This window comes from Taudactylus pleione, unplaced genomic scaffold (genome assembly GCF_031769625.1).
Source record: "Taudactylus pleione unplaced genomic scaffold, aTauple2 ptg000473l, whole genome shotgun sequence".
NCBI lineage: Eukaryota > Metazoa > Chordata > Amphibia > Anura > Myobatrachidae > Taudactylus > Taudactylus pleione.
The window spans coordinates 1,734,555-1,759,945 of NW_028284875.1; the positions used below are offsets into that span (position 1 = coordinate 1,734,555).

General features: G+C 41.1%; 1 protein-coding gene across 8 annotated transcripts in view; it reads right to left on the reverse strand.

Moving 5' to 3' along the window:
* Positions 1 to 25,391, reverse strand: part of ARID1B (AT-rich interaction domain 1B) — a 490,367-nt gene that overhangs the window by 444,658 nt on the left and 20,318 nt on the right. For all 8 annotated transcript variants that reach the window (XM_088448961.1, XM_088448959.1, XM_088448962.1 and 5 more), the window contains one exon: positions 9,674 to 9,868. In XM_088448961.1, the coding sequence (XP_088305087.1) occupies positions 9,674 to 9,868 (195 nt within the window). The remainder of the gene's footprint in view (positions 1 to 9,673; positions 9,869 to 25,391) is intronic.

The following is a 25,391-nucleotide window of genomic DNA, read 5'->3' on the forward strand; positions in this document are numbered from 1 at the left end:
GACAGCAAACATTTATAAATCAAGATCACCATCCAAAACTTATTTTACTCCAATCCTGACTGACACTAAATAGACTCAGATAAAAGGATTGCCGGCTGCTTTACACTAGCACACATATGTGACTAGTTTGGTTTTGGATATATATGTTGTTAAATGTATGAACAGCTTTACTTTCATTCTGTATTATTACAGCAAAAAAAAAAAAAAAAAAAGAAAACGGAAGAAATACCTAAAACAATTACAATTAGCCTCCATTACAGAATGAGTACACATACTAGAATTGGAAAACTATAAGTAAAAAGGACAAAACATCCAATCTCATAACAAAATAAAATTAAAAAGAATTACTGGCCCACAGGCCATTATGCCTAGATCAAAAATATAATACAATTCCTCTACTATCTACCATGTCATTCAGTGGAAAATAATATCCAGCAAGCTCTGTAAGCAAGAGCAGAGTGGACTAAGCTAAAGAAATAGGCCTCCAGGATTATTATGAATTGGGAAAAAATGTTAGATCCGTCTTTTAAAAAGACCTTTAGAAATTTGAGACTGAACTTAAACTTTTGCAAAAAGGTAGTGTATTGTGTACATAACCTGCCAGGCCAACAGTAAATTACTTTCTTTGGAAACAATCCAACGACTCCACGTTGGAAAGTTACCTACTAAGTCCAAAATATCCTCTTTTCCAGAAAGAAGTAATGTTATGCAAGATTTGAGCCAGGAAGCTTTCCTACAGGCCAATAGCATTTACCAAGTCGGAATTAGAATATACCATATTTATATAGCTGTTTCTTAAGGGGCCTATCCATTACACAACATTTTGCACTATTCGACCAAAACCAGGAGATCTTGGTCGCATCGTACAGAAAGTCGTGTAATGGATAGCCGGCAAGGACCAGCGATGCGCGTGCACGCTGGGTCCTTGCCGACCCCGACTATCTACTGAACATGCCCGTCAACCTGATGACGATCGTCAGATTCGGCATGTTCAGAGATAGGAGGTCGGGCTCCTGCACTGAATGACGTTCAGTGCGGGCACCGCACCTCGGCGACCTGAAGGTCTGAACGCTAGGGATTTAGGAAAATATATTTATTTACAAGCATTTTCAGCTTGTGTCTCATCAATATTTCTTGTTATAATATTCTAACTTTTTCTTTTTAAATTAGAATTGATTACAAAGATGTAGATTTTCTCATTCCATCTACTATAACTACAATAACAAAAATTCTTAATTGCAATGTGATTCCAAATCGGTAAAAATAACCAAATAAGGAATTGATTCATTCATATACCAAATAGAGCAAGGTTCTTTTTAGTCTAATGTTGGATGGTATATACAGGCTAGGTATCATTTTTCTTGAGATACTGAGACTTTTACAGTATTAAAAAGACCTGTAAACCCAAAGCACGGGTCCCTCCTCTTTACCCATCATATTATAGCCTCCTCTAACTCGCCACCTGCCCCCTACAACAGCAACAATGTTTACACACCGTAGGGCCATTTTCAGTTCATAAAGCCAAGCATGTTAGAGCACACTATATTGGTATTCTTAGGTTTTAAACTAGAAGAATGGCGATATGGAGTGTGACCAATATGTTGAAGAGTTACTATGACCTAGTCCTGCAGAATATGAGGATGACCGAATAATGACCTTCATATACTCACTGGAGACCTACACCATAGAATGGATCATGAGTTACCATCTACCAATAAGGGTGACCCACTCATTTGCTGCCAAGGATACAGATAAATGGGCATGTAGTTGGGTTAATCAGGGGTGCTTCTTTTTTTGTCCAAATTTGTTTTATTTCTTTATTAATTTTGGAATGCTAGGACATATAGTAAGAGATTATGCGTTTATATAACAAAGAAATAAATTGATATTATCCAGCTCTATATTCTATAAATACTGAATATATATATTTTAGTTTTATAGTCAGCAGCTGCAGAAAATAAAAGTACTGTTATGACAATGTATCCCCTATAAACTGTTAGGGATTTAAGAAGTTACTGAGGGTTCATGACTTCTTACGTAATTTATTATGTTGCTTTACCAGAGTATAGAGTTACATCTCATACCAAGTGGTGTATTTGATAGCGTTTTTATCGTTAATACAAAGCATAAATGGGACTGACAATGGACTTAATTGCTTTCATGGTTAGCAGGCCCACATGAGTTTTACTTGTGTTGTAGCTTTGTATTTTTCCCAAATGCTTCTTGCTCCTACAATAAACTACAAATTAGGACTGAGCTATAAAATAGCTCATATATCGCTTGTTTGAAATGAATCAATGATCAAGGCTCCTCTAAATATATAAAAAAAAAATATTCACAATCTACAGTAGATAAGAGTAAAATATAAACATATCCTCTAAATATAAAAAAAAAATTTATTCACAACCTACAATAGATAGAAGTAAAAAATAAACATAAATAATAAAGCAAAAACACACACTATTTGTATAAAATAGCACTGGTAGCAATTAAATTTAAATCACTTGTGGCATGCACATAATCATTCCACATAAAGCTTAGTGCATCAGCAAATGTCCTGATGGAAAAGAGGGAGATATCTCTCCTTTAGTTGGTATATATCTGTCTGTATAAGCTCTTATCCATCTGCATATTATTGGTCAAAGAAAGTCTTTTATGCACTGTGAACGCCTTTAGTAGCTGAAGTATGCTCTCACCACATATGTTCAAATTGTAGAAGTAGCGGAGCAATGCCGTCTGCCTGTGTTCAAAAGCAGTCCTGGGAGACCACGGTGTGGTGGATGAAGAGCGGCCGCTCTCACACTGGATGTTTCCCTTTGTGTACAGGAGACTCCTGGTAGATTAATGAAATCTTTTCTACCCGCATTGGATAGTAGCGCAAGTGGGTAAACAGGTAAGTACACAGGTAGGTACACGAATCACAGGCAGGGTCACAAGTGGATTTTAAACCCCATGGATGTCAACATGTTTCGCTCCACCAGGGAGCTTTTCAAAGATATCTCCCTCTTTTCCATCAGGACATTTGCTGATGCACTAAGCTTTATGTGGAATGATTATGTGCATGTCACAAGTGATTTAAATTTAGTTGCTACCAGTGCTATTTTATACAATTACTGTGTGTTTTAGCTACGTGTTTTTTGTTTTATTATTTATTATGTTTATTTTTTACTTCTATCTATTGTAGATTGTGAATAAATTAGATTTCTATATTTAGAGGAGCCTTGATCATTGATTCATTTCAAACAAGCAATATGAGATATTTTATAGCGCAGTCCTAATTTGTAGTTTTTTGTGGGTGACTTTATTGAGAGCAGGTGGTACTGGTCTATTTGGACTAGCAGCTTGAATTGTTTTATTTACACACCTGTTTTATTAGCACAAGGAGCGAGTTGTTGTTTTTGCACCAACTAGATTTCAGTTTTCTTTTCCTTTGATCCTACAATGGCTTCTTAAACGCAGTTAAAAAAAAACAACGGCATGTCAAACACATTTGCATTTGACATGCAGCTTAAAACTGGTGCTTTTTAAAATAAATAGATATATCATGCCAGTACTCAGCTTCACAGTCATTTCTGTGTTGCTAAATGCTAAAGTTGTGCTTAATATATAAATATAAACAATTTTTTCCTATAACAAACAAATTCCTATTCACCCTAGCACTAATCAACATGGCACTGGAGCCATGTTCTAGGTTTTCCAGAACTGTACACTTACATCCTGCTGTGTTTCTACAGTGGTTAATACAGAATTTAATCACAACCACAAAAATAAACATTCAAATTATTGATGCCTTACAGTTATCTGAAATGCATGGTTTCAAAATTAGAATAAAATGGTTCATAGTACGCAAAAAAAAGCTTGTAGATGCCTTACCACCATTACCTTGGCTTGCAGGGCAATAAAACATTTTTGTTCTTTTAAACATAGAAAGAAAATAAATAGATGCACATAATTACATTAATAGCCCTGGAGAAAGTCCAATGGAAAATCATAGCGGTGTCCATACCCATTCAATAAAAATTCACTGTCTTAATTATCCATTCATATTTTCCCTACAGAGTATTAGTGATCATAACTATAGTGTTGCTTAGCCAATAATATTAGCAATATGAAAAGAAGGATAAGAGCCAGCAGCCAATCACTGTGCCAGGTCACTGCCTGCTTACAGATCATTTTCAATTATACAGCAATTAGTAAATTATGGGACAATCACAAAATTCATCTACTTAACATGTTTAAATTCCAAACCAAAATGAGATAAAATAAACTACCCTGGATTTGTATAAAAAATTAGCTGGGTATCCCATATCTTTGCATGTCACAAAACCAGGCAAGATAAGGAACGCCAACCATTTATACTGCCATTCTTGTGACATATTTCCTCTAACCTCAATGGTGTTGCATATGAAGATATAGGATATTTAACATATATCTATACAAAGTAGAGACAGACAATTTGATGTCTGAACAAGTAACATTACTGAGATGTCTGCAGTGTCTAATGTTTTCATAGATTATCATACTAGCTTACTTTCCCAGAATGTCTAGGAGACTTCTGAATATCGAGAGTGTAGAACAGCCTCCCAGAGAAGTGGGTGTTCCAGAGGGCTCAATGGCTCAATTCATTATAAGTTATATTAACGCAACCCTGACCCTACTGCACAATGTTGTGAGTGCCTCAGTGCACAGCGAAGGGTGGGCCGCAATGATTCTATCCAGGGGCCACACCCTCCCGTACCTTTCACCTGACCTCTCCTTCTGGTATCTCTTGGTAAGCCAGCTAACAGGTCGGTAAGTATGGACTGCATTCTCATGAACATTGGTTTAGCTCATACACCATTCCAGAGAAAGAACTAAACCATATATTTAATGCACTATAGATTAGGTTTAATCCTCACAGTCACCAACAGGAGGCAGAGAAAAAAAGATTGCCTTGCTGTCAGGGATGGACTGGAGCTGCTGAGCCTACACGTGTCTGCAAAAGGAGGATGGCCTCGCCATAAAAGGGGTGTGGCTATGAGTCATGGGGGCCTGGCATCACGTCACTCCCCCGTCTTTCAGCATCCCGGCCGAGCAGAGCACCGGGAGGCGGAGCTGCTCGGCCAGGGTTTAACGCCAGACTGGCTTTTCTGGTCATCAGCCCTTCTGACATTTGCCAGAAATGCCAGATAGGCAGTCTGGCCCTGCCTCCTGTGCAGGTAAGGCATGTAAATACAGGATAAAAAGAGACACTGATAATTCCATGTACCGTACCATATACAAAATATTTCTCAAAGGTTTTCTTAAAATGGAGAACGGACACATACATAATTGGTTGCGCACAGTAAATAGATCGCTTACAGTATAAGAAAAAACCAACAGAATACTTGCATTTTCAGAACATGGCTACTAAACAACATATTAGCACCTAGTTTGGTACAAATGGTAAGCAATGAGAAAGTAAGATTCATTTTGCAACCAGAACATGGCAGTTCTACATACACATCATAGCTCCCTCAATAAATGAGCTAATTTGGGCTAGTTCCCGCTAAGTTACACACTCTGCAGCATTACATTAACTAGTTAAGCAAAGGACCCCGATCTATTTTATTTTTTAAAGAGATGTCTAATAATCTTCTTGACATTGTTCACTGACTAGTAAGCTCGTATGCCACTTTATGCAGGGCATCATGAAATAACAAATTTGCCATTATGATGCAAATAATTTTAAATTGCAGTGCATTTTCCACCCAAGCAAATGTTAGAACATAATTATCTGAATTATACACACTTTAATCCATGACTATTTTAATTAATGCAAGGCACAATCCATTAATCATAATTCCTTATTAAGGAAAGCTCATCGAGGGACAAAATGAAAGAATTATAGTGAAAAATTAAACAATTACCTTTATATATGCATTGCTATGTAACTAAATAAAAGCAAATTAAATATATGCCAAACTTTTGTTCCGTGTCCAATGTAGTCACAGAAAATAGAAGACTATGAGAATAGCTTAAAAGTCACCAAAATGTACATAAATACACTGCTTGCTCTAATGTGACCTAGGAAAAATAAAATTAACAATTTATTTTTATTTTATTTATTATTATTTAAGGTGAATGTTATTTATAATTATTTCAGGTGTAATGAATCACATTACGGCATACTGTATAGATAAATGTTTTATTTACCATCATTGCTTGCAATTTATTAAATGTTGCCATGATAACACTTTATATTGACTGAGATTTTTAATTAGTTTTTAGGTTTAGTGAATATTAATCCATTTTGATATTAAATACATAAGATTTATTTTCCTTAGGTAAGCACCAGGGGTGTATTTATATTTACATTTATTTTAAATATGAACATTGGTGTTTCTAAGGGATGATAAATGAATGAAGTAAAATAAATAGGACTTTAAATTGAGTGACTGACATTAACCTCAAACGCTCATTTTGTTTTCAGTAGTGGCTGCTCATTAGTGGGATTTACTGAGTAAGAATGACTAGTGTTAAATGCATCAATTAACATATTTGTGATCATCTTCTTTTCCACAGCAAAAGAGAGACACAAAAAGGTAATAGACTGCACTTTGAGCACCCTGTGTCACTAATGAATCATTCACTTAGATCCACTTTTCGAATACAGGTCGAGTCTCCCATATCCAAACTGCTTGGGACCAGGTGTATTTTGGATATCGGAATATTACGTATTTTGGAATAATCACAAACCATAATGAGATACCTTGGGAATGGGACTCAAATCTAAACACAGGATGCATTTATGTATTACAGGGTGAGTCTCCTATATCCAAAATGCTTGGGACCAGGGGTATTTTGGATAACGGAATATTCCGTATTTTGGAATAATTGCATATCATCAAGAATATCTTGGGAATGAGACCCCAATATACACACAGAATACCTTTATGTGTTATATACACCTTATACACATAGCCTGCAGCTCATTTTATACAATATTTTCAATAATTTTGTGGCTCAAGCAAGTTTGTGTATGTTTCATTTACACCGTGTACACACAGCCTGAAGGTAATTTTATATCATATTTTTAATAATTTGTGCCTTAAACAAAGTTTGTGTACATTGAACCATCAAAAATCAAATGTTTTATTATCTCAGTCATGCCAAAATTATTCCGTATTTCGGGATATTCCGTATTTTGGAATATTTGGATATGGGAGACTCAACCTGTATATACACCTTATACACACAGCCTGATGGTAATTTTATACAATATTTGTAATAATTTTGTGCATCAAAAACAGTTTGTGTACATACACAAAATTAATATAGGTTTCATCTATTTTATGTTCAGGGTTGTTTGTGGACCCGGGGTGGTAGCAGGAGCAATCACAGAAGCGGGTTTAAAAATAAAACTAGGTTTTTTAATAAGTGCTTGAGAAGGCATAAAGTATGGCAGTAAATAAAAGTCCAGGTATATATAAACATGCACTAAAGTTCTGTGGTGGGAGTAATGGGTTAATGTCCAAGTAGAAACAATTAGAACTGTCCAGGTGTGCAGGTAGTGAGAATGGAAATAATAAGTCAGGTTTGCAGGTAGTGAACTAAGGCAATGAGCAGGATGTCAGCAGGCTCAGGCACTCAGGTATGGGTAAGGGTGGTGGAGGAAGCGAGGTAGTCCAGCGGGAGCTAGGAGCTGACAGGCAGACTGGCAGACAGCGAATTCACAGGAACAGGATAAGCACAGAGAACTCCCTCTCAGCTAGGCTGAGATACACGTTGCACTGGCAAAGAAGGAAGGCACTGACCCTTCCTAAATACCCAATGCCGTGCTGTTACTGGCCGGAGGGAACATTTGACTCACCAGGATTGGCCAGCCGCATCACATGGCGAGAAGGCAAGATGGCAGCGCCCATGCCAAACGGAACAGAGATGCCGCCAGGCCTTACCAGCGCAGAGTGACAACAGGCCCGCACAACAACGCGTGCATCCAAAGCCCCCCGCCAGACACCAGCTCCGCCACCAGACAGCCCGCGCCACAATGACTTCACAGGTAACACCCGCCTAGCACCATGCTGAAATACCCTGGCCGTGACAATCTACACCTTATACACATAGTCTGAAGGTTCTTTTATACTATATTTTTAATAATTTTGTTATTTAAACAAAGTTTGTGTACAATGAACCATTTAGAAAGGAAAGGTTTCACCTTCTCAGTCATGCTAAAAATATTCCGTATTTCGGAATATTCCATATTTCGGAATATTTGGATATGGGAGATATATATATATATATATATTAGGGATGTGCAGGCTCGGATAGGTTCGAGTTTGCACGTGGAGTTCGGATTTTTCCCTCCAAAAAAACGGAACTCAGAACGAGGCAAAACGTCATCTTACATGGACGAACATCATCATTCCTGGTCTTTTGTCCAGGAATGATGATGTTCGTCCATGTAAGATGACGTTTTGCCTCGTTCTGAGTTCCGTTTTTTTGGAGGGAAAAATCCGAACTCCACGTGCAAACTCGAACCTATCCGAGCCTGCACATCCCTAATATATATATATATATATATATATATATATATATATATATATATATATATATATATATTTCATACCTACAAATAAAAACACACGTAAAGCCATCCCGCTAGCAAACAATTCCCAGTCATACGTAAATCCACTTTTATTGTGTTTTTATCAAGTCAATAGATTCATGTAGAGCACATTAAATTAAGGGCAAATAAAAGTCAATCTGTGTCACTGGTGACAGAAACCAATGCAAAGTAAAGGGTAGGAGAAATTAAGGCACACTAACCAAAAAAAAAAACTAAATATAGAGTATATTTTATATAAGAATTTGCATAAAGAGAAGATGCATTCAAGGACCCGACATAGTTCTTTCCAGATTGACTGTCTCCTCAAAGTCCACCTCACAGCCTCTAGCTATACTAAATAGAACTTTTTTACGGTCTTCTCAAACATTTTTGTAGAAAACTAAAGAATAAGGCAACAACCCGTCCGCTTCAGATGGAGGTTAATCATGAAGCTTACTCTGTCGGGAGTCCAGAGGGACTCTATCCGAAATTTCATGAGTTTCCCAGGCATTCCATTACAGTAGGAGAGTATGGCAAAAAAGTCAAAATGCTAAATTTGTCAAAACACATACTGTACAAGAAAAATATCAAGTGTTAATTTCCCCAACTGTGGGTTAATTTTACTTTAAGTCATAAAAGCAGATACGACTGTGGTCTTTTTATGTTTTGCAACAAATCATTAAAATGATAGAAAAAAAACAATATTTGCATACTACAACTAAACAATCATTTTAATAAATATTCAATAGTAAAACATAGGCAACCAGATGTGATTAGAAGTAATTCACTACTACAAAACAGAAATTCATATCCAATTGGTGAACAGAGTTTCTGGGCAACTTATATGCTAGACAAACTGGTACTATTTCTGCTAAAGAGGACTAGTATATTATTTACGGAGGTCACATTAGTCCTTTTTTATCTTGTTATTCTGTAAACTCATCAAAGAATGGAAATACATTTATCCTACAGTAGCATTACAAAACCACTGTAGCAATGAAAATAAAATAAGCGCACACACACAGTACATACATACATAGATACATCTATATTTATCCATCAATCTCTTGTCCCTCTCCCAATTTATATATACATAAAATCACAAACCTGTTGCTGTGGATACTGCATTCCTCCCATTGCACTGTGAGTACGTCCCTGCATTGCCATTGGATATCTTTGTGGGCCTTGAGGTCCGTATGACTGGCCAATATAGGGACTGCTTTGCTGTGGCTGAGAGTAAGGATTATTGCCCATTCCATAAAGTGGAGGCCTCTTCATTAGCATTGGATCCATTGGACTACCCTGTTGTCAAACAAAAACAACATCTAAATGCAAATTAAAGCCAACATTTGGTGGCATTAGATTAGAAGAGTGTTAATGATTATGAATAGATATATAAAAAAAAAAAAAAGTGTATATTAGATTGCATTTAGTCTCCACAAGTACAAAATACATGAAATAGCTAATACAGAATTGCAATGTAGTGTACAATAATTCATCATCGTTTTTGAACCATTCAGCAAACAATATGGATACAGAACATCATTTATATACTCTAGTGTGAATAAACACATTACGAAGGCAAATGTGAATTGTTGCGGCAGGTCAATTGTAGGCTTCAATGTATATCAATTTCTAAAAATGTGATAGAAAACTCTACTTTTATCAGTTGTCATGGTTTATGGCAAATCTATTACCATTACCTGTGTAATATATTTTTTAAAGGTCCTTTATGTAAATAAGCATCAATAGATTTACTCAATTATTCTTGAGCACTAATATGAGCTTTTGTATAATTTTTAACAAATACAAATTTAAATGTATATGAAATAATATTTATACATTATTACCTTCTAGGTAACTTATCAGATATACCTCCCAGAACAAGTATTATACTTCATCTCAGTAACCAATAGAAGACTTTACTGTGCCAAAATAATCATAAGAAATAATTTTCAGTACGTTTACACATTGTTGTATTCTAAAGCAGAGTTCACATCTTATTGATCTTTATGCTGGCCATACACCTGCACGATTTCGAGCCGATTGCCCCGATTTTCGACGAGTCATATGATGAAAATTGTGAAAATCATGTACTTTTTTTAGTAAGATACGATCCGATGCGCGCTGCCGCAGCTCCTTAAATCATATCTTATGATCAGATGAGCAGCCCATATGTTCCATCCTATCATGTGCAGATCGTGCCGTTTATTTTGTTAATGCGATCCATCGTGCAGCAATTCAAGTAATTTCAATGACTGTTTCCCTAATCAGCGTGTGAGGCACACGATCGATCGTACGACTTATCGTGTGCTTTGAAATACAACAAACATGCCGCCGGAACTGCCATGGCGCTCCAGGGAGTTGGATGGTGAATCGGATCTGATGCTGGTCGTGCAGGTGTATGGCCAGTGTTATGGTCTGCAGATTTCATGACAGCCTCTGTTGCATTTTTTTTTCTTCAAAACAAAGTGTATATTTAAATTATAAGTTAGACCATTCCTATAAAATAAGTAAATACAAGCAAACATGAAATTTTAAATGCCAGAGGTAATGCCAAAAAGGTACTTCATTTTAGCCCAATCATTGCATTTTCGTGCTGTGGTACATTTGTCAAGAATACTAATTTCTAAACAATAATAATAATAATAATAATAATAATAATAATAAATAATTCTAAACCAAATAAATCCAAATATTTTATTGAGTTTTATTTTTCCTTGAGATTGACAGGAATTTCTTTCAGTACCATTGTTGGAAGTGGTTTTTTTTTTAACAGTAAAATAAATAAAATCAAATTTTTTTGTTAGACTTACATTTTCTATACATTAGGTCAGAATAAGCTTTGCGGGACATAAAAATATACTTTCACGCTTTATCTGCAAATAGTTGTGTACACAAACAAATCACAACATTAGTGCACAACAGGTATAATCTAACCAACATTTAAATGTGCATCAACTGCAACAGTTGCTCGCCAATATAATTTACCCAATAACATATTGAAGATCCTTGTGGACAATTGCTCAGCTAATGTAGAATTATCTGTCTGGACAAGCAGCCACCATTGGCTAGTGCAGTGATGCTGCTTAAATAGTTTTTAAAAGCAAATTTTATTAGTTACAGACAACTGTGCATGAGCATACAAAGCATATTGTGGCAGGGGAATCTGGGCCTGATACAGACCCGCTCGCAAGCGCTGAGCGCTCGTAACCGGGTCAATGGTGACACAGAGCGCATATGCACGACGGAGCCGGCTCCATCGTGCGCATGCGCAAGACCTGGATAGCGATGGGCAATCCGTCGCTCCGGGTTTCGCACCAAAGGGGGCGTGCTGTCGATGTTGAGTGACAGCACGCCCCCCCTTTGGTGGGTGGGCCGGGGGGTGGCTTGCCAGATGGAGGCGTTCCCATGAGAACGCCTACTGTCTGGGGGTGGCCCCACTGACATCACGAGTGATGTCAGTGGGAGAGCTTTCGGCTCTGTTTGAGCCGAAAGCTCTCTAGGGCTTGCGGCCACGAGACCCTACCACAAGGGTCTCGTCGCAAGCCCGATGGTCGCGATGGTCTTGACCATCGCGACCATCATCCTGGCCGCTCGCACTAGCTGTGGGTGGCAACCCACAGCAATGCGAGCGGCCAGGAGGTCGCTCCATTAAAAAAAAAAAAAAAAAAAGACGCCCTGATTCAGAGCGAGCGCTCTGTCAGAGCGTCCGGCTCTGAATCAGGGCCTCTGTAGCAAGACTGAAAACACTGCTAAATTTGTCTAGGGCCATCTGCTTTAAATAAGAATATGGGTTTGGAAGTAGGGATTCTGCAGAAAGCAGCAGGATTAATTAGATATGTATTTTTATTTGTACTTAATAAAAGAGAAAAAGTTAGGTTTTTTTGTGTTTGTTGTTCAGTGATAATAATTTCCGGAAAAAAAAAAGTTGATTCCATGATCGAAGAAAAAAAAAAAAAGTGATCTAATTTGAAGAGGATGTTAATACTCCTAGGGCCATACTCTATTAGAGGCGGACTTTACGCCATTATTGCCGTTTTTAGAGGGGATAAAGTATCGGGCAAGTGCACGCGTATCCCCGTATTCAAATAGGATTCGGCGAAAACGGGACCCGGTTGAAAGGTAAGTAGCGAAAAGTCCTGTCACTTTTTGGGGAAGTCAGTCTGTCATCTCCCAAAATATGGTCTGACATGGGGGATCACTATGGGTACCCCCGAATTGGCCTGCTGAAGGTTTTTGGGGTTTTAAATGGTGTCGGCAGGTGGTTTTAAGAGTTTTTTTTTTTAAAGTAGCTCCATCAAATTTGGGGTACATGAAAATGGGTGCAAGAATATTTTGAAGTCCCTAAAGTGAATTTTCAAAATTCTTCAAAAATCCACCTGCCGCAACCACCCGCATTCTAGAAAACACCTGCCGCATACTTGGGGAACCCTCCTTAGTCATGACGTCTCTCCCATAGTTCCGAAGAGCGGCAGACGGCAGCGGACGCAGGATCCTGGCCTAAGGTAAGTCCTTATTTTGTGTGTGTGTGCACGGCACACTTAGAGGGGGCTTAGTACCGGGGGCACTAATACTGGGGGTACTATTAGAGGGGTCTTAGTATTGGGGGGAACTATTACAAGGGGCTTACTACCAGGGGCACTATTTCAAGGGCTTACTACTGGGGGGCACTAATACAGGGGGGACTATTTCAGGGGGCTTACTACTGGGAGGGATTATTAGAGGGGGCTTACTACTGGGGGCATTATTAGAGGGGGCTTACTACTGGGGGCACTATTACAGGGAGCTTACTACTGGGGTCACTATTACAGGGAGCTTACTACTGGGGGCACTATTACAGGGAGCTTACTACTGGGGGCACTATTACAGGGAGCTTACTACTGGGGGCACTATTACAGGGAGCTTACTACTGGGGGCACATGTGTGGTGGTCTAGACAAGCTTTCATAATTTTCATAATAATGGACGATGGTCTGGCTCCTAAACTTTGAAGATGGCTCTTAGATTTTACAAAAAGCCCTGGCCCATACTATACAATGGTGGTGTTTCGGAGTTGCAGTCAACTGTGTTTAGTGGACACATAGGGGTAAATTTACTAAGATGGGAGTTCTATTTAAGAAGTGATGTTGCCCATAGAAACCAATCAGATTCTACTTCTAATTTATCCAGCAACTTCTAGAAGATACCTGGAATCTGACTGGTTGCTATTGGCAACATCACTTCTTAATAGAACTCACATCTTAGTAAATTTACCCCATACTGTGTGTTTTAGCATATGAAACTATGAACAACAACTACAGGCATTTCAGAGTCATCCACATATCAGTTGATTTCCTCTTGCAGCTGATTGGGTGTAATAGGAGGCAACGGGGCAAAGTGTTCTGTGGGCATATCGTGGACATGTAGGTGGAATTGCAGGCTAAGACAGATCTCTTGCACCAGGTATAGGGCTGGTGCAAATGAATGCTTACAATGCTTACTTTCACACAAGCGGATGGATAGGGACAGCACAGCCGCATAGACTAGGACAACTTTACACAAAATACGAAGATCCGCTTTTATTTCTATGCACTCATTAGCCCACTCTTGTAGGGAATCAGTAAGATGTATGTTCAAATCCCAACAGTGGCAGCCCGACAGAGGAGGAAATCCTGATCGTCCTAAGGTAAGTACTAACTAACCAAATTCCCCCCCCTAACCCTCCCTTAGGGGTGCCTAACCCTAACCTCCCCCCCAAGTGCCTAAACCTAAGCCCCCCTTCCCCGCAGCCTAAACCTAAGTCCCCCGGGGGGGGTGCCTAACCCTAACCTCCCCCCCGGGGGGGGGCCTAATCCTAACACCACCTTCCCCTAGACGAAACCTAACCTCCCGGGGGGGTGCCTACCCCTAAGTCTCCCCCAGGAGCCCCTAACCTAACCCTCCACCCCTGCAGCTGTCTGAGCCCAGCTTACCTTTGATCGGTAAGCCGGGTGTCGGACTCCCGGCGTAGGTCTAATGACAGGTGTCGGGATTTCGACGCCTGTCATTAGTGCCTTGCCGGGATTGCCTTGTAGGCATCTCTGAAAGAACCCCCAATGAATATATCTAGTGTAAATGAATGATAGTAAACTCTAAGTTTAACATGAAATTTTCCAATTGTGCAGCACAAGCATAACCAACATATACACCCGCGCGTGCAGGGGGGGGTTTCCGAGTACCTAGAAACTCCCCCTGGCCGCCGATATATTGCAGATGACCGGTGCTCAAAGGTCACTTCACTTCGGCATCTGGCAATATAACTGTCCCCTTTAAATCTGTCTGGTTGCGTGAGCCAATCACGGCTCGCGGACCGGCAGCTAATCAGGGGCGGCCACGTGGCCGCCCCTAATTGGCTATCAGTCTGCGCGACCAGCATGGTGCACAGGGAACCCAGATGGAGAGGGAGCACGGCTCAGCGCTGCAGGTGATCAGGCGAGTGATGCGGGGCCATGATGTGCGTAACTGTGTTCACACCGAGGAGGTAAGGGGGCTGTGTGGAGGAGGTAAGGGGGCTGTGTGGTGGAGGAAAGGGGACTGTGTGGTGGAGGGAAGGGGGCTGTGTGGTGGAGGGAAGGGGGCTGTGTGGAGGAGGGGAGGGGGCTGTATGTGCACAGATGGAGGAGGGAAGGGGACTGGTGTTTGCACAGATGGAGGAGGGAAGGGGGCTATTTGTGTACTGATGGAGCAGCAAAGGGGGCTGTGTGTGTACAGGCTTATTCTGGTTAGACATTTGTCATTGGTTCTGTAACCAAATATTTGGAAACCCCCCATTCAAAATCCTGCGTTTGCCACTGATATACACAGTGATGTACATACAAAAAGAATAAAAATTAAAAGATAAAAAAAATTGGTGATGCTTCAGCAGTACTTTTATAAACATATTCTCTCCTTCAGTCAGTTTAATTGCTGGTTTTTGCTTCAATAAAAAGTGCAGTGTATAATTATTGTTCATTCTAACACCCTGCACCTGTCACAAACTGTGCAGTTCCTCTTTCCTGCCTGGGGTATCGCTATCTGCTCTGGTGCTTCTAGCACACTCTGGTCTGTAGTTCAGTTGTTTGGTGCAACAGCTGAGTATGCTAGAAACGCCAGAGCAGAGAACGACACCCCACACAGGAAAGGAGAACTTCACGGGTTGTGACAGGGACAGGGTGTTAGAATAAACACTACATTATGTAGGTGAAAAAGGCTGTTCAAAGATTTATCATGTAGTATAGAAATTCCAAAGTGTCCTCGTATTCCACCCTCCAAGTTCTGAAGCCTGCGGGTGGTTACAGTGCTTACAAAATATACCACGCCAGGACATTTGTACCAAGAATAATGAATGCTCAGAACGGTGTGCAATGGAATGCGCTTACTGGCTACGGCAGACAAATCTGTGATTTGGAAGTACTGTTACATATTTCTATGTTCCTCACTTTGATGAATGTTTTGTACTCTCTCCACAGCTATTCGGTACGCAGCACTTTACAGCCGACTGGCTGCTTTACAAAGTAAATTGGATAAAGATGTAACCTTACTGCATCTTTAGAATTCCAGACACATTTTGCCAAAGCAGCAATATGTAAATAACATTTACAAGTGATGTTAGTATATTTATAAACAGCGAATTTTGATCTCATGACTTGTGTGTTCTTTAGGGAAACTTGTGAATTATATAGAATAATGTACCTCCTATTGTAAATAAAAGATAATAAGTCACTTAAACATTGATGATAAAAGTCACTTCAGACTTTGGTTATTCGTAGTCATAGAACTCTTTGTTGACTTCTAATATCCTCTTACTTTTAAAAAAATGGTCCACTGTTAATCGTACTGCCCAAGTTGCAGTTTGGAATAGAGGGCCTTATTCAGACCCGGTTGCAAGCGCTAAGCGTTCACAACCGGGTCGATGGGGCCCACAGCACATGCGCACGACGGAGCCAGCTCTGTCGTGCGCATGTGCGAGACCCGGCTAGCAACGGGCACTCCGTCGCTCCGGGTCTCGCAACAAAGGGGGTGAGCTGTTGTTGTTGAGTGACAGCTCGCACCCTTTGGTGGGCGGGCCGGGTGGGTGGCTGCCCAAACGGAAGCGTTCACATGAGAACGCCTGTCGTTTGGGGGTGGCCCCACTGACATCACGAGTGATGTCAGTGGAGAGATTCCGGCTCTGTTAGAGCCGAAATCTCTCTGGGGCTTGCGGCCACGAGACCCTACCACAAGGGTCTCGTCGCAACCCCGATGGTCTTGACCATCGCGACCATCATCATGGCCGCTCGCTGTAGCTGTGGGTGGTCACCCACAGCTAGGCGAGCGGCCAGGAGGCAGTTCTAAAGAAAAAAAACAAAAAAAACCCGGCCCTGATTCATAGCGAGCGCTGTCAGAGTGACCGGGTCTGAAACAGGCCCAGAGTTACATTAGCCTATGTACAGTTAAGGTCAGCGCTTCCATTAGGCAGCTGCCTAGGGGCAACAAACATCAGAGGGAATGGCCCGCCGAGGCTGTCTCGGACAAAAATGAAGTATGTCTCTGAGATCCTTATCATGCACTCTGCTGGTGATGGCCACAGATCTTTTAAGAAGTGGTCACCGCTGCACCAGCTATTATTAATTTATGACTGCTGCAGCCTGCTCCTTTTGCAATCAGTGTAATCAGCCAGGTGCAGCAGGCAGGCAGCAGTGTGGGCACCCATCTTCTTCCCTCTTCTCTCCTTCCCTCTCACATAGTCAATTCTGTAAGTTCTGCCTCCCACAAGCAGAAGAACAAGGAGCTGAATGAGCAAGAGCCAGAAAGGCAAGGGAACTTTTTAATGGCTGCTTGGTATTTGATTGAGTTAGTGGGTGCCGGGGAAGAATGTATTAATTGGTGCTTGCACAGTGGAATTAATGAGTGATGCGGGTGAATGGATTAATGAGTGCTGAGAGTGGGGTTAATGGCTGCTTGGAGTGAATAGATTAATGGGTGCGGAGAGGGAATGGATTAATGGGTGCTGAGAGTGAATGGATTAATGGGTGCTGAGAGTGAATGGATTAATGGGTGCTCAGTGGGGAAGGGGTTAATGGGTGCTGTGGGTGATCGCTTTTAAATTGATAAAAACAGCTAAAAGCATGTCATTGGACCGATTTACAAGCAATCCAAAACAGAGATTCAGTTTTTAAATCCAAGTTCCAAATTTACAGCAGACCTGAGCCGGGACTCTGTTCTACTCTGAACCCCAAAAGTGATCAGAGCCTGGACTTGATGCGACTCGGAAACCCTAAGTTTAGTTGTGTATGTTTTTTAGGAGACCAAACCGCACTTCTCTAACGAATAGGTGCTGGGTGGAGAGAAGTTTATGGGTGCTGAAAGGCGTTAATGGCTACTGGGAGTGAACGGATTAATGGGTGCTGGGTGGGAAAAGGTAAATGGGTAATGAGAGTGAATGTATTAAAGGTGACAGGTGGGGGCAAGTGTGCTGTGAGGTGTGTTAACTAGTGCAGGGGTGAATGAATAGGTGCTCGGTGGGGGAGGTTAACTTCTGAGAGGGGGGTTAATAAGTGCTGGGGGTGAATGGATTAATAGGTGCCGTTATTGAGTGCTGTGCGTGAATTTATTAATAGGGGCTGAGTTGGGGGTCGGTTAATGGATGCTGGGAGTATATGGTTTAATAGGTGCCAGGTGGGGAGCGGTTAATGGGTGATGAGAGGGGGTTAATGGCTGCTTGGAGTGAATGGATTATGCTGGGCGGGGTGGTTAATGGGTGCTGTGAGTGAACGGAATAATAGGTGCTGGGTTGAAGGGGATAATGTGCACTGTGAGAGGGATTAATGAGTGCTGGGGGTGAATGGATTAATGGGTGCTGGATGGGGGAGGTTAATAGGTGCTGAGAGAGGTGTTAACAAGTTCCAGGAGTAAATGGACTAATGGGTGCTTAGGGTGAATGGATTAATGGGTGGGTGAAGATTAAGGGGTGCTGAGAGTGTGTGAACGGTTTAATGGATTTTATAGGAATGGGCTCAAAGTGTTCACTCTGGGTGCAGGGTGCTGATCAGTAAGTAGTGATACATCAAGTCTAAAATTTTGTCCTTCAAAATTTGAAAATGCCCTCCTCGCTTAATACATATATAAATGGTTTGAGCTTTGTTATTTCTATTTCTTCTTAAACTCAATCTTTTCTTTTCTATTTAACCCCGGACAAGATCCCCCTCCACTTTTTCTCTCCCTCTTTATTATTTATAGTTATTTAACAATTCTGACATCTTTTATTATAGAAGTATTTTTCTTTTCTTTATTATTTTATCTAGCATTTCATGTTTTCAACATTTGTTTTTGTTCTTGCTGTATGCAAGATATATAATTTTTGAATTCTATTTCTTGTCTTTGATTGTTAGATTTATTTCACAATGTCATTATTCCACTGTAAAATTTAATTGAAAATAAAATAAAAACACAAATTAAATATGCCCTCTTCACTGATCAGCACCCTGCACCTAGAGTGAACACTAGATTAATGAGTGTTGAGTGTGTGAATTGATTAATAGGTGTTGGGGGGGAGGTAAATGGGTGCTGACAGGGTGTATCAATAAATGAATTCTAAAGCTGCATACACATACGATTTTTTTAACGATTATCGTGAAACGATATCGTTTAACGATAATCATTTGTAAAAATCGTTCACTTTCTGAGTCAAACGATGAACGATTTTCGTTCATGCGCGTTCACGTTTGTAGTTTGCAGTTCAGTCAGACTTGTCAACTCAACGATTTTCAGTAAGGGAATATGCAAAAATCGTTTGTAGTTCTAAAAAAATCGTTCATTACATTTAAATGAACATAGTAAATGAACAACTTTAGTAAACGATTTTAGTTCATTTTTTCAAGGGAGAAAATAGTTTACTAAATCGTTCATTATCGTTGTGTGTGTATGCAGCTTTAGGGGTAAATATACTAAGCTTCGTGTTGGTGTGAGATTGCAATCTAGGGTGAGTTTATGCATTTTTTTCAACTTGCAAATTTACTAAAGGCAAACTCAGGTGAGAATTCTCTTTACATTGATAAATTCAGGTGATATTGAAAACTCGAATAAATTCACCATCGGCCAAACTCTGAAGCACTTTTAAAGAAAAAGATACAACTCTGGAATTTACCAAGATTTGAGATTACAATCTCGGGAGTAATTGTAGCAAACTCGCAGCCAAATTGAAGTTTCAAACTGACCACCTCCTGAGCTGCGAGTCTGGAAGAAACATTTCTGCATGTAAACACTATCTAAAGCAGCTGTGGAACTACACATCCCAGCATGCACTGCAACCATTTTGATATAACAGCATGCTAAAACTATGGCAGTGCATGCTGGGATGTATAGTTCCACAGCAGCTGGAGGGCCAAAGTTGAAGACCCCTTATCTAAAGGGTTAATAAATAAAAATGATCTGGTGTCCCCTCTCCCCCCACCCAAGCAGCATAACCAGCCCCGGACTAGCGTAAAACCCTGTTCCAAGACTGGGGAAGAAATGCCGGGTCAATCGACCCAGGATTTTTTCCTAGGACCCATTTGCACTGAATCGCTACCCGGGTTGACACTGCAATAACCCAGGTGTTTTGGCGAGTGGAAAAGGGGTATTAGTAAATTTCCACCTTAGAAAGAAACAGGTTAATGAGTGCTGAGTGGGTGTACTGATTAATGGATTCTTGAGGGGAATGGTTTAACGGGTGCTGGGTGTGGGGCGGATTAACAGGTTATGAATGGATAAATGGGTTCCTGGTGGAGGGGCATTAATGGGTGCTGATACATGTGTATGAATATGTGAATGGGTGCTGAGAGGGGGAATTGATTAATGGATTATTGGAGAGAAATGGGATAAATGGGTGCTGGATGATGAATACTGAGTGGGAGGTGAATTGGTAAATAGGGTTGATGGAGGCAAAGGTGAATGGGAGCTCTGGTTTTGCAACAATGTGTAATACATTTACAGACAACGGTCCAAATGTAATAGGGTGAGAGTTTAGCAGTAAACTCTCACATTGGTTGAGTTTTATCTTCAAAATGGGAAAACACCTGAATGAGATTTTAAATCTTGAGAGTTTTTTTAATTCTAAAAAAATATTGAAGTTCGCCCTGTTACTTTGTTTTTGGACTCTATTACATTGGCAAAGTTTAAAAAGTGTCAGAAACTCTCACTTTTCTAAACTCTCACCCTATTACATTTGGCCCATTATGTGCATATGACAAATGTCTCAACCCAGTGTCATAGACTTTGGTAAGCAAGTGTGGTTTTATGTAATTGGATTGAAATAATGTATTGGGGAACCAGGGGTGGTAATGTGAAGCTTTTCCTGGGGTGTCTAGAAACCTTACACCGGCCCTGTGCGCATTTCTATTCATTATCTGACAGTTAAAAGTGGCATCACTTACTCATCAAATATAAAGCTATACTTTACACATATCCATTCACTGTATACAGCATTTGGCTAACTCATCTATCTTTATATATGAGACCAAGGGGAAGATTCAATTAGCAACATAAGCCACTGGAACAGGTGCATGCGGCTTCCATGCATAAACTTCAGAAGGTAGATACTGTTTGCAGTCTATGGAGGTGTGAGCAAAATCTGCTTACAATATTGAATCCGCCCCAAACTGTATATATAGCATGACCTATGGTTCACTCATATGACCCCTGCAATACATACATACATACATACATACATTCAGTGACGTAACTATAAATTTTGCTCCCACCTGCCAATAAAAAAGTTTCTGGCGCCCACCCTCCCTTCTGCGCGTGCCTCTGGCATGCACACTCCCGAAAAAGGTGTGTGGTTTTGTGATACAGTAATGCCCCTTACACATTATGCCACACCATAATGCCCCTTACATCACATTATGCCACACTAAGTAATACCCCTTATAACACCCAGTAATGCCCATAACATCCTACCCTGAAAGATCTACCTCACCAACCTTCTCCGCTCCTTCCAATTTGTCACCTCAGCTCAAGACAGGTTGCACAGTTTCTATGCTGGTGTAGAACTAGATTATTGGGAACCTGTAAACTCTGTGTGCCCATTATGCAGTGCCCCCTGTAAAAGCGCCCCTTATAGCTGTGCCTTTCATGCAGTGGTACCTGTAGTAGTGTCCCTTATGCAATATCCCCTATAAAGGTGCCCCTTAAGCAGTGCTTCCTGTAGTTGGGCCCCTTATGCAATGCCCCCTGTAGTTGTGCCCCTTATGCAGTTCCCCCTGTAGTTGTGTCCCTAATGCAGTTCCCTCTGTAGTTGTGCCCCTTATGCAGTTCCCTCTGTAGTTGGGCCCCTAATGCAGTTCCCCCTGTAGTTGGGCCCCTAATGCAGTTCCCTCTGTAGTTGGGCCCCTAATGCAGTTCCCTCTGTAGTTGTGTCCCTTATGCAGTCCCCCCTGTAGTTGGGCCCCTAATGCAGTTCCCTCTGTAGTTGTGTCCCTTATGCAGTTCCCCCTGTAGTTGTGTCCCTTATGCAGTTCCCCCTGTAGTTGTGTCCCTTATGCAGTTCCCCCTGTAGTTGTGCCCCTTATGCAGTGACCTCTGTAGTTGTGCCCCTTATGCAGTGACCTCTGTAGTTGTGTCCCTTATGCAGTGCCCCTTGTACTAGTTCTCCCTCTCAGTGCAGAACAGCCCCCTCAACCCTGTGCAGTATGGCTGGCTCCCGCTGTCACTGACTGGATCCAGCAAGCATGCAAGCTCCTCACATCGAGTGTCACGACATCACTCTCGCACTGCATCATATCATTGGGAACGCTGGCCCCTGAAACAATCAGAGGCAACTTTAGTCTCCGATTGCTTCAGGGGCCTGCTTTCACAGTTGCTGTAGGCAAGTTGGTCGTGAACTACAGACGGGAGCTCCGCGAGCTACCGGTAGATCGCGATTGACTTTTGCAGTGGAGTAGCAAACTGTAGGGGTCAGAGATATAAATATGTACAGATAAATCCCTACATTGTATCCTAAAAGTTCCTGTTTGGCTCGGTCAAACTGTATAATTAGTACAATGTTTTTCATTCAGTATATATGATGCTTTTTAATTTCTGGCAATGAATGTTTTTTTTAAATGGATATCGTAAACATGTACTGTGAATGAGATTTTAGGGCAAGAACTATACGGAATATAGACCAGCAGCAAAAGTGTTCCTACATATATCCCACTATGTTTATACCACAATAGGGGAGTGGAAGGGACCGATGCAGAGGTTCAAATTCCAGTCTGCACAATGCAGTAGATCAATTACAATCTGGATGTTATTTTCTACCTGTGTCCAATTCCTTTCTTATGCGACTTTCACAAATTCCTACAGCAGCAATCCAATAGGTTCCTAATAACTAAATGCTGTGACCCCAAATGATTTATAATCATGGGGGCTAGAATCTGTATAACCACCTCGCAATGTAAACAAAACAGAACCCTTTAGCATAATCGGCTCCCAACTATCATTTTTCAAACGCAGCCTGTGACATGGCAGTTAGGAGCTGATTGGCTAGTACCTTATCTCATTTCACTTTGTCTCCTAACACTGCTTAGTAAATAGTGTCCACCCAGCTTTAGGGGTCTATTTACTAAGCAGTGTTAGGAGACAAAGTGAAATGAGATAAGGTACCAGCCAATTAGCTCCTAACTGCCATGTCACAGGCTAATGTGTTTGAAAAATGATAGTTGGGAGTCGATTGGCTGGTACCCTATCTCCTTTGGAATCGAATACGGCAGATAACGGGGGCGCGCACGATAAGTTTCCGCGGCTAAAACACGCAAAGTCGGCTAAAAGTGAGGCATGTGAAAAAGTATCACGGGTGCGAAACTAATTGAATACGACCCTATAATTGAAATAAAAATCTAATCAGTAAAAAAAAAAAAAATTTAAAATCATCAAGACAGGCATAGGACAATTCCCAGGCCACAGGTTGCCATGGCACCTACCTCCTAGGTAGCTGTAGAACAAGAGACTTTCACTATGTAGAAGGCTCTGCATACGTCTCTCTATGGCTGATCATTGCCCTCTCAGTAGTGAGATAGGAGTTAATGATGGTGGAGTGACTTCTTTGAAAGTGTTTTTATTACAAAGAAAAAAAACATCATACAATAACAGTTGGTATTATATACAATGGAGTGTATATTATAAAGCGTTTAGGATAAATGATTGGGGTAATGATGATGCAGGATAGAGGTGTTAATCATGACTATGCAGATGGGGTGGAAAATATTTATAAGTATGAAGTGAGGATTATGGTGCAGAGTGATGATGAACAGAGGGAGGAGGATGAGGCTGCTGCTGAGGTGTGTCTGAGGAGTGAAATGGAGCACAGAAATTGGAATTGGGGAGCGGATTGCACAATCAGGAACTTGAAAAACACCTACATATACATTTTGTCTAGTACATAGTGCACCCGGAAAGGGCAAACAATGCCCCTTTGAACATACAGACTTGTCAGGATTCGGCCTGAGATCGGCTGTTACTCACTGCAGCGCCAGCTTCCCTTGATCAGCCGTGCGGTCAGACGTCAGATGCAGAGGTAGGTAGCCACACTGAGTATTCACCCCAGGGCCCTGTGAGGACTTCCACGCAATTCTCCATAGTGGAGTTCCCGCGGCTGCAGTCATGGGCGCAGCCATGTTGTCTTTCTCAGCTGACCGGACTTTCCTCCAATGGTAGCCTTGCTGTCATTCAGCTGACTCTTTCCTGCAGTGACCAGCTACCTTAGGGTATAAAGCAAGACTCCCGGAACAGGAAGTTGTCTGAAAAACTTCTATTTCCAGTTGCTGCTTGCACCAGATTGCTGTTCCAGGTTCCACGCTGTGTATATCGCAATGCACTCATCAGTCTCGGCTGATATTCTCCAGTGATGCTCAACATCGGTCCTTACCGATAATTCTCCAGTGATGCTCTACATCGGTCCTTACCGATATTCTCCAGTGAAATCCTACATCAGTTCCTATTGACTATCTCGAGTGATACCACATCAATCCTTCCGTTTGCTACCAGTAACACCGCTCATCGTTCAGCGATACCCATGATATTGGGTCTACATTCCAGCCACTCTGTTGCCATTCATCTTCCTCTGTCCTCTCCTTTGCTACTATCCGGGTACCTGGCCAGGGGGCCACGACCTTCTCATTGGGCGCAGTGAGGACCATATTCCCTTACAAGGGTCAATGGTGAAGACCACTGGTGAGTTAGACCCCACGCCTCTTGTCAGGTCTCCATCAACACCCGTAACTAGCAGATGAGAAAGTCCTATATTCTCCCTTCTCGTCTACTGCTGCCTCCTCACCCAGTTATCCGTATTTCCAGTCCTTCGCCTGAAGATCTCAAGGGCCAGGTCGTGACACAGGCCTGATCTCTGCCACTTTCAAGGGATGTCTAAAATAAAGTCCTTGTGGGGATAACAATGTATTTGCAGCCACTCAGCTGACAAGGGACACTCTTGCCATCTCATTCTTGCAAAACTTAATCTGGATCTTGAGTGTATCCTTTATTACTAGAATTCCCTATCCAATTCTGTTATATAGACAATCTACAGTATGGTCGCTATTGTTGGTCTTTCGGACTATGAAGTCATCTATGTAGCTCTATCTTATTTTCTAGTCAAATCAACCAGTGTACATAATCCAACCTATTTTGAAATATTGACACTTTAGTTCTGGTACAGTAAGTCTATAGAGGCCAAATCCAAACTACTTTTAAGAACTTACGGAATACTAGAAGTTTTCTACTCTGGAGGATAGGCCACCCAGAAAAAGAAGCAAGTACACAAGAAGCAGTCATGTCTCCCTGGTCAATACTGATAAATATTGTGATATGGGAGGGGCTGGGCTGCACATCCT